The sequence below is a fragment of the Aegilops tauschii genome, chromosome 7, assembly GCF_002575655.3.
Source record: "Aegilops tauschii subsp. strangulata cultivar AL8/78 chromosome 7, Aet v6.0, whole genome shotgun sequence".
Classification (NCBI taxonomy): domain Eukaryota; kingdom Viridiplantae; phylum Streptophyta; class Magnoliopsida; order Poales; family Poaceae; genus Aegilops; species Aegilops tauschii.
In genome coordinates, this window is record NC_053041.3 from 469742158 (window position 1) to 469752720 (window position 10563).

The 10563-nt window shown below is 47.1% G+C and overlaps 1 protein-coding gene across 1 annotated transcript; it reads left to right on the forward strand.

Annotated features, from left to right (window-relative positions):
• The first annotated feature begins 8364 nt into the window (after window positions 1–8364).
• LOC109756034 (xyloglucan endotransglucosylase/hydrolase protein 31) lies at window positions 8365–10344 on the forward strand. The gene is made up of 3 exons (XM_020314903.4): window positions 8365–8705; window positions 9189–9289; window positions 9373–10344. The coding sequence occupies exons 1-3, from the start codon at window positions 8492–8494 to the stop codon at window positions 9946–9948; spliced, it is 891 nt and encodes a 296-aa protein (XP_020170492.1). The 5' UTR covers window positions 8365–8491; the 3' UTR covers window positions 9949–10344.
• Window positions 10345–10563: the final 219 nt, after the last annotated feature.

Genomic DNA, 10563 nt, shown 5'->3' on the forward strand with positions numbered 1-10563 from the left:
TTGGCGCGCCCCCTAGGCCGGCCCTCTCCCTCCTTTATATACGGGGGCAGGGGGCACCCCAAAGCACATCAATTGTTTCTTAGCCATGTGCGGTGCCCCCCTCCACCGTTTACTCCTCCGGTATATTGTCGTAGTGCTTAGGCGAAGCCCTGTGCGAATCAGATCACCATCACCGTCACCACACCGTCGTGCTGACGAAACTCTTCCTCGACACTTTGCTGGATCAAGAGTTCGAGGGACTTCATCGAGCTGAACGTGTGCAGAACTCGGAGGTGTCGTACGTTCGGTGCTTGATCGGTTGGATCGCCAAGATGTTCGACTACATCAGCCGCGTTAAGCAAACGGATCCGCTTTCGGTCTACGAGGGTACATGGACACACCCTCCCGCTCTCGTTGCTATGCATCTCCTAGATAGATCTTGCGTGATCATAGGAATTTTTTTTGAAATTGCATGCTACGTTCCCCAACAGTGGCATCAGAGCCTGGTCTATGCGTATATGATATGCATGAGTAGAACACAAAGAGTTGTGGGCGATCATAGTCATACTACTTATCATTAACGTCTTATTTTGATTCGGCGGTATTGTTGGATGAAGCGGCCTGAACCAACGTTACATGACCACGTTCATGAGACCGGTTTCACCGACATAAATGCAACTTGTTTTGCATAAAGGTGGCTGGCGGGTGTCTGTTTCTCCAACTTTAGTTGAATCAAATTTTACTACGTCCGGTCCTTGTTGAAGGTTAAAACAGCACACTTGACGAAACATTGTTGTGGTTTTGATGCGTAGGTAACAACGGTTCTTACTAGAAGCCCGTAGCAGCCACGTAAAACTTGCAACAACAAAGTAGAGGACGTCTAACTTGTTTTTGTAGGGCATGTTGTGATGTGATATGGTCAAGACATGATGTGATATACGTTATTGTATGAGATGATCATGTTTTGTAAAAGTTATCGGCAACTGGTAGGAGCCTTATGGTTGTCGCTTTATTGTATGAAATGCAATCGCCATGTAATTGCTTTACTTTATCACTATGCATTAGCGATACTTGTAGAAGAAATAGTTGGCGAGACGACGACGACGCTACAATGGAGATCAAGGTGTCAAGCCGGTGACGATGGAGATCATGATGGTGCTTTGGAGATGGAGATCAAAGGCACAAGATGATGATGGCCATATCATGTCACATATTTTGATTGCATGTGATGTTTATCTTTTATGCATCTTATTTTGCTTAGTACGGCGGTAGCATTATAAGATGACCCCTCACTAAAATTTCAAGGTATAAGTGTTCTCCCTGAGTATGCACCGTTGCAACAGTTCATCGTGCCGAGACACCACGTGATGATCGGGTGTGATAAGCTCTATGTTCACATACAACGGGTGCAAGACAGTTTTGTACATGCGCAATCGGGTTAAACTTGACAAGCCTAGCATGTACAGACATGGCCTTGGAACACTGAGACCGAAAGGTCGAACGTGAATCATATAGTATATATGATCAACATAGAGATGTTCACCATTGAAAACTACTCCATCTCACGTGATGATCGGACATGGTTTAGTTGATATGGATCACGTGATCATTTAGATGACTCGAGGGATGTCTATCTAAGTGGGAGTTCTTAAGTAATATGATTAATTGAACTCAAATTTATCATGAACTTAGTCCTGATAGTTTTTGCATATCTATGTTGTAGATCAATGGCCCGTGCTACCGTTCCCTTTAATTTTAATGCGTTCCTAGAGAAAGCTAAGTTGAAAGATGATGGTAGCAACTACACGGACTGGGTCCGTAACTTGAGGATTATCCTCATTGCTGCACAAAAAAAATTACATCCTTGATGCACCGCTAGCTGCAAGGCCTGCTGCAGGAGCAACTGCTGACGTTATGAACGTCTGGCAACTAAATCTGATGACTACTCGATAGTTCAGTGTGCCATGCTTTACGGCTTAGAATCGGGACTTCAAAGACGTTTTGAACGTCATGGAGCATATGAGATGTTCCAGGAGTTGAAGTTAATATTTCAAGCAAATGCCTGAGTTGAGAGATATGAAGTCTCCAACAAGTTCTATAGCTACAAGATGGAGGAGAACAGTTCCGTCAGTGAATACTCGGAATGTCAGGGTACCATAACCACTTGACTCAGCTGGGAGTTAATCTTCCGGATGATAGTGTCATTGACAGAGTTCTTCAATCACTGCCACCAAGCTATAAAGGCTTCATGATGAACTATAATATGCAAGGGATGAACAAGACAATTCCCAAGCTCTTCACAATGCTCAAGGCTACGGAGGTAGAAATCAAGAAGGAGCATCAAGTGTTGATGGTTAACAAGACCACTAGTTTCAAGAAAAAGGGCAAAGGAAAGAAATGGAACTACAAGAAGAATGTCAAGCAAGTTGCTGCTCCCGGGAAGAAGCCCAAGTCTGGACCTAAGCCTGAAACTGAGTGCTTCTACTGCAAAGGGACTGGTCACTGGAAGCGGAACTGCCCCAAGTATTTGGCGAATAAGAAGGATGGCAAGGTGAACAAAGGTATATGTGATATGCATGTTATTGATGTGTACCTTACTAATGCTCGTAGTAGCGCCTGGGTATTCGATACTGGTTCTGTTGCTCATATTTGCAACTCGAAACAGGGGCTACGGATTAAACTAAGATTGGCTAAGGATGAGGTGACGATGCGCGTCGGAAATGGTTCCAAGGTCGATGTGATCGCCGTCGGCACGCTACCTCTACATCTACCTTCGGGATTAGTTTTAGACCTGAATAATTGTTATTTGGTGCCAGCGTTGAGCATGAACATTATATCTGGATCTTGTTTGATGCGAGACGGTTATTCATTTAAATCAGAGAATAATGGTTGTTCTATTTATATGAGTAATATCTTTTATGGTCATGCACCCTTCATAGTGGTCTATTTTTGTTGAATCTCGATCGTGGTGATACACATATTCATAATATTGATGCCAAAAGATGCAAAGTTAATAATGATAGTGCAACATATTTGTGGCACTACCGTTTAGGTCATATTGGTGTAAAGCGCATGAAGAAACTCCATGCAGATGTACTTTTGGAATCACTTGATTATGATTCACTTGATGCTTGTGAACCATGCCTCTTGGGCAAGATGACTAAAACTCCATTCTCCGGAACAATGGAGCGAGCCACTGACTTACTGGAAATAATACATACTGATGTATGCGGTCCGATGAGTGTTGGGCTCGCGGCGGGTATTGTTATTTTCTGACCTTCACAGATGATTTGAGCAGATATGGGTATATCTACTTAATGAAACACAAGTCTGTAACATTTGAAAAGTTCAAAGAATTTCAGAGTCAAGTGGAAAATCATCGTAACAAGAAAATAAAGTTTCTACGATCAGATCGCGGAGGCGAATATTTGAGTTACAAGTTTGGTCTTCATTTAAAACAATGTGGAATAGGTTCGCAGCTCACGCCACCTGGAACACCACAGCGTAATGGTGTGTCCGAACGTTGTAATCGTAATTTATTAGATATGGTGCGATCTATGATGTCTCTTACCGATTTACCACTATCGTTTCAGGGTTAGGCATTAGAGACAGTTGCATTCACGTAAATAGGGCACCATCTAAATCTGTTGAGACGACACCATATGAACTGTGGTTTGGCAAGAAACGTAAGCTGTCGTTTCTTAGTTTGGGGTTGCGATGCTTATGTGAAAAAGCTTCAACCTGATAAGCTCGAACCCAAATCGAAGAAGTGCGTCTTCATAGGATACCCAAAAGAAACTGTTGGGTACACCTTCTATCACAGATCCGAAGGCAAGATATTTGTTGCTAAGAATGGATCCTTTCTAGAGAAGGAGTTTCTCTCGAAAGAAGTGAGTGGGAGGAAAGTAGAACTTGATGAGGTAGTTGTACCTTCTCTCGAGTTGGAAAGTAGTTCATCACAGGAATCAATTCCAGTGATGCCTACACCAATTAGTGAGGAAGTTAATGATGATGATCATGAAACTTCAGATCAAGTTACTACCGAACCTCGTAGGTCAACCAGAGTACGTTCCGCGCCAGAGTGGTATGGTAATCCTGTTCTGGAAGTCATGTTACTAGACCATGACAAACCTTCAAACTATGAGGAAGAGATGATGAGCCCAGATTCCGCGAAATGGCTTGAGGCCATGAAATCTGAGATGGGATCCATGTATGAGAACAAAGTATGGACATTGGTTAACTTGCCCGATGATCGGCAAGCCATAGAGAATAAATGGATCTTTAAGAAGAAGACTGACATTGATGGTAATGTTACTGTCTACAAAGCTCGACGTGTTGCGAAAGGTTTTCGACAAGTTCAAGGAGTTGACTACGATGAGACCTTCTCACCCATAGCGATGCTTAAGTCTATCCGAATCATGTTAGCAATTGCCGCATTATATGATTATGAAATTTGGCAAATGGACGTCAAAACTGCACTCCTTAATGGATTTCTTAAAGAAGAGTTGTATATGATGCAACCAGAAGGTTTTGTCGATCCTAAAGATGCTAACAAAGTGTGCAAGCTCCAGCGATCCATTTATGGACTGGTGCAAGCATCTCGGAGTTGGAATATACGCTTTGATAGTGTGATCAAAGCATATGGTTTTATATAGACTTTCGGAGAAGCCTGTATTTACAAGAAAGTGAGTGGGAGCTCTGTAGCATTTCTAATATTATATGTGGATGACATATTGTTGATTGGAAGTGATATAGAATTTCTGGATAGCATAAAAGGATACTTGAATAAGAATTTTTCAATGAAAGACCTCGGTGAAGCTGCTTATATATTGGGCATCAAGATCTATAAAGATAGATCAAGACTCTTAATTGGACTTTCACAAAGCACATACCTTGATAAAGTTTTGAAGAAGTTCAAAATGGGTCGGTCAAAGAAATGGTTCTTGCATGTGTTACAAGCTGTGAAGTTGAGTCAGACTCGATGCCTGACCACTGCAGAAGATAGAGAGAAAATGAAAGTCATTCCCTATGCCTCAACCATAGGTTCTATCATGTATGCAATGCTGTGTACCAGACCTAATGTGTGCCTTGCTATAAGTTTAGCAGGGAGGTACCAAAGTAATCCAGGAATGGATCACTAGACAACGGTCAAGAACATCCTAAAGTACCTGAAAAGGACTAAGGATATGTTTCTCGTTTATGGGGGTGACAAAGAGCTCGTCGTAAATGGTTAGCTTTGACACTGATCCGGATGAATCTAAGTCGCAAACCGGATACGTATTTATATTGAATGGTGGAGCTGTCAGTTGGTGCAGTTCCAAGCAGAGCGTCGTGGCGGGATCTACGTGTGAAGCAGGGTACATAGCTGCTTCGGAAGCAGCAAATGAATGAGTACATATCCGATCTAGGTGTAATACCTAGTGCATCAGGTCCAGTGAAAATCTTTTGTGACAATAATGGAGCTATTGCCTTAGCGAAGGAATCCGGATTTCACAAGAGAACCAAACACATCAAGAGACGCTTCAACTCCATCCGTGATCAAGTCAAGGAGGGAGACATAGAGATTTGCAAAATACATACGGATCTGAATGTTGCAGACCCGTTGACTAAGCCTCGTCCACGAGCAAAACATGATCAACACCAAGACTCCATGGGTGTTAGAATCATTACTATGTAATCTAGTTATTGACTCTAGTGCAAGTGGGAGACTGAAGGAAATATGCCTTAGAGGCAATAATAAAGTTGTTATTTATATTTCCTTATATCATGATAAATGTTTATTATTCATGCTAGAATTGTATTAACCGGAAACTTGATGCATGTGTGAATACATAGACAAAACAAAGTGTCCCTAGTATGCCTCTACTTGACTAGCTCGTTAATCAAAGATGGTTAAGTTTCCTGACCATAGATATGTGTTGTCATTTGATGAACGGGATCACATCATTAGGAGAATGATGTGATGGACAAGACCCATCTGTTAGCTTAGCATAATGATTGTTAAGTTTTATTGCTATTGCTTTCTTCATGACTTATACACATTCCTTTGACTATGAGATTATGCAACTCCCGAATACCAGAGGAACAACTTGTGTGCTATCAAACGCCACAACGTAATTGGGTGATTATAAAGATGCTCTACAGGTGTCTCTGAAGGTGTTTGTTGGGTTGGCATAGATCGAGATTAGGATTTGTCACTCCGAGTATCGGAGAGGTATCTCTGAGTCCTCTCGGTAATGCACATCATGATAAGCCTTGCAAGCGATGTGACTAATGAGTTAGTTGCGGGATGACGCATTACAGAACGAGTAAAGAGACTTGCCGGTAACGAGATTGAACTAGGTATGAGGATACCGACGATCGAATCTCGGGCAAGTAACATACCGATGACAAAGGGAATGGCGTATGTTGTCATTACAGTTTGACCGATAAAGATCTTCGTAGAATATGTAGGAACCAATATGAGCATCTAGGTTTCGCTGTTGGTTATTGATCGGAGATGTGTCTCGGTCATGTCTACATAGTTCTCGAACCCGTAGGGTCCGCACGCTTAACGTTTCATGATGATTTGTATTATGAGTTATGTGTTTTGTTGACTGGAGATTGTTCGGAGTCCCGGATGAGATCACGGACATGACGAGGAGTCTCGAAATGGCCGAGAGGTAAAGATTGATATATTGGACGATAGTATTCGGACACCGGAATGGTTTCGGAGTGCTTCGGATATTTATCGGAGTACCGAGGGGTTACCGGAACCCCCCGGGGAAAGTAATGGGCCTCATGGGCCATAGGGGAGAGAGAGGGCAGCCCACAAGGGGGTGCCCCCCCTCCCCCGCACGGGGAGTCCGAATTGGACAAGGGGAGGGGCGCGGCCCCCCTTTCCTTCTCCCTCTCCCTCTCCTTCCCCCTTTCCCCTAGGCCGGCCCCCTCCCTCTCCCTCCTTTATATACGGGGGCAGGGGGCACCCCAAAGCACATCAATTGTTTCTTAGCCGTGTGCGGTGACCCCCTCCAGCATTTACTCCTTCGGTCATATTGTCGTAGTGCTTAGGCGAAGCCCTGCGTAGATCACATCACCATCACCATCACCACACCGTCGTGCTGACGAAACTCTTCCTTGACACATTGCTGGATCAAGAATTTGAGGGACATCATCGAGCTGAACGTGTGCAGAACTCGGAGGTGCCGTACGTTCGGTGCTTGATCGGTTGGATCGCGAAGACGTTCGACTACATCAACCGCGTTAAGCTAACACTTCCGTTTCGGTCTACGAGGGTACGTGGAGACACTCTCCCCCTCTCGTTGCTATGCATCTCCTAGATAGATCTTGCGTGATCGTAGGAATTTTCAGAAATTGCATGCTACGTTCCCCAACAGAGAGATGCCGGCAAATAGAGAATGCGCATCGAGTGGAAAGGGAGGCACAACCATCATCCGCAAATGGACAAGCGCTGACGACTACTACTGAGGCTCCGTGAAGGTGTACTCCCCGTTGAGGTCGACGATGAACGACACTTGATGGCAGACGATGACGGTGGATGCGGACTGTAGTTGTGGACCGGGATGCTGGGTGGTGTAGTAGTATGACGGATACAGCTACGTCGACCAAGGCAGCGGCGATTGCGCGGTCGATGTTTGCATGACAGTGACCCGCCGGGCCACACGCTTCAGCGGAGGAGGTACTAGGTGACTGGCCGCCGCCAAAGTTTCCTTCCTCTTCTTCTGTTTATGGCAGCGGGCGTGGTGTGACGCCGTGTTGGCCTTGCGGGTGGTCATCACCAATAGGTCTTCTGACTTTGCCGTGATGACTAACATCTCGATCGGCTCCAACGCGTTGATGGGCGGTGAAACTGGTGAGAACTGGGCGGTGGGCGGCGGCGATCGGTGCCAGGAGAGTGAGAAAAGGGCAGGCTTTCACGCGAAGACGGTGTTCGAGTTGTCCGAATGTGCGGGTTCCGGCTCCGTTTGGCTGGGTCTAGGGTGTTGGACACCTATATGAGTGATGTCCGGATGCTCACAGTCCTCCTCAACTTTGGAATTCGGAGGTCTAGACCAAGCCGTGGACATTCGATGATCGACATTGCATGACAAAAAGTGTTTGAACCACGTTGTTCCGACTTTTACGCGTTTTGATCCACGGCGTTGGAGTTGCCCTTAGAAAGCACTTTGGCTCTAGGTACTGGCACTTGCCAAATGCAGCGTCCTTCGCCAGCAGGTCAGGTGAAATTAAGGTGAGAAGACGTGGTGGGTACATTCACCTTCCATGGATCGACCTGCATTCGCATTTATCATTTACTCACACTGCCTCATCACTACCCAACTCCCTCTTGCGTGAGTGGGCCAATCTGGTCACTTGCTTTCTCTGTCGCCCTCCTATATATTGTCTCCACACGGACATACACTCTCACCAAAGCAGCTCGCTTGGCTACCAAGTGTACACTCGATCTCCTCTCATTGGGAGGGAGCATTTAGTCTAGCTCCTAGTCCTAGCTAGCTTGCTTGGCGGAGCAACAATGGCCAGCCTCTCCATGCTCCCGGCCATGGCGCTGCTGCTCCTGGCAATGGCGGTGGCCTCATCCGACGCGCAGCCTTCTCCCGGCTACTACCCGAGCTCGAGGTTCCGGCCAGTGGCGTTCAACCGCGGGTACCGCAACAAGTGGGGCCCGCAGCACCAGACGCTCTCCGGCGACCATTCAGCCATCACCATCTGGCTCGACAAGACCTGCGGTATGTGCATTTTTTTTTCTTTGCGCATCTCTGGAAAGACTGCGAATTGTTTTTTAATTCTAGTTTAGGTGCATGCATATGCATGTACTCCTATATACTTGGCTCTTGTTTTTTGTCAACAGTGTCACCGACGCACGTACTACGTGAATTCACTATTCAGGCTTGTGTTGTAGCGAAAGAGACATCACTAGCGCCATGTTGAATCGTCGGTGTCACTTATGTCGAATCTGAAACACAGACACAGTGCGTTTTTCTTTTTGGTACTGGGGGAGCCCCCGGCCTGTGCATCGCGCAGCGATAGACACAGTGCGGTTCGGGCCCACGTACGTGGCAGCAGTGATAGATTACTGTTGTTAACTCTCATGCTAATCTATATGAATTTTGATTTTGCTAACCACATGTCCCATGCGGTAACTCTCATGCTAATCCGTGGACTTGATTATGTTGGTGCACATTCCCTCACCTCACATCTGATCTATGCAGGGAGCGGGTTCAAGTCGAAGCATGCGTACAGGAACGGCTACTTCGCCACCCGCATCAAGCTCCCCGCCGGCTACACCGCCGGCACCAACACCGCCTTCTACGTAAGCACTGCTACAAATATTCTCTAAATAACGCAGCGTTAGTTAGTACCAGTAGTAACAGGTTAATTGATACGCGCGCACAGCTGTCCAACAACGAGGCACACCCGGGGTTCCACGACGAGATCGACATGGAGTTCCTGGGCACCATCCCCGGCGAGCCCTACACGCTGCAGACCAACGTGTACGTCCGCGGCAGCGGCGACGGGCGGATCATCGGGCGGGAGATGCGGTTCCACCTCTGGTTCGACCCCGCCGCCGGCTTCCACAACTACGCCATCCTCTGGAACCCGGACGCCATCACCTTCTTCGTGGACGACGTGCCCATCCGGCGGTACGAGCGCAAGACGGAGCTCACCTTCCCCGACCGCCCGATGTGGGCGTACGGCTCCATCTGGGACGCCTCCGATTGGGCCACCGACCACGGCAGGTACAGGGCGGACTACCGCTACCAGCCGTTCGTGGCGCGCTTCGACCGCTTCGTGGTCGCCGGGTGCGGGCCCGGCGCCCCGCCCTCTTGCCGCCCGGCCCGGGCGTCCCCCGTCGGCACGGGGCTCACGCGGCAGCAGTACGCGGCGATGCGGTGGGCGCAGCAGCGCCACATGGTCTACTACTACTGCCAGGACTTCCGGAGGGACCGCTCGCTCACGCCGGAGTGCTGAAGAGCCCGTGAACCAACGGTGGCGCGCGTGTCTTGATTAATTTCGTCGTGTGTTTTGCTTGCTACAGTGCTCCTACTACGAGCTCCTGCCTACACTTTGCTTCTTCTTTTTGGTTTGGATCTCAAAGAGTAAAGGGTGTGGCTGCCCTACCGCTGCTGCCTGCCTGCCTGTGGCTGAGCATGAGCTAGGCTGGTGGTTGAGGCGTTGGTCGTTGGCATATTGCCAAAAAGGGTCTCGTGTCTTCCCATCTCTTTCGTTTTGGTTGGTGCCTGCTTTTCGTTTCACATGTATGTATGCCCCGAAGGGGCAAAGGCGCATGATTCATGACATACTGTCGTGCATGCCCACTGTAATACAGACTGCTCTAATATGTTCTCCATATTTGTGATTTATTTATACGATTGCTTCAAAGACATGGTTTGATCGAGTCCAAAGCCGGTGGGTGTAAGCGTGGGCGGGTCAATTCGTCGAAAATATGCAATCACATAAGCACGAGCAACGACATCAAAATTTGTTAACAAGGTTCAACAACATGGCTATATCTTTGAGGCATATGACTATGGACGATCTTCGTCATGTACTAAATCAATGCAGTCGACGGCAAGCCCGCCGAGG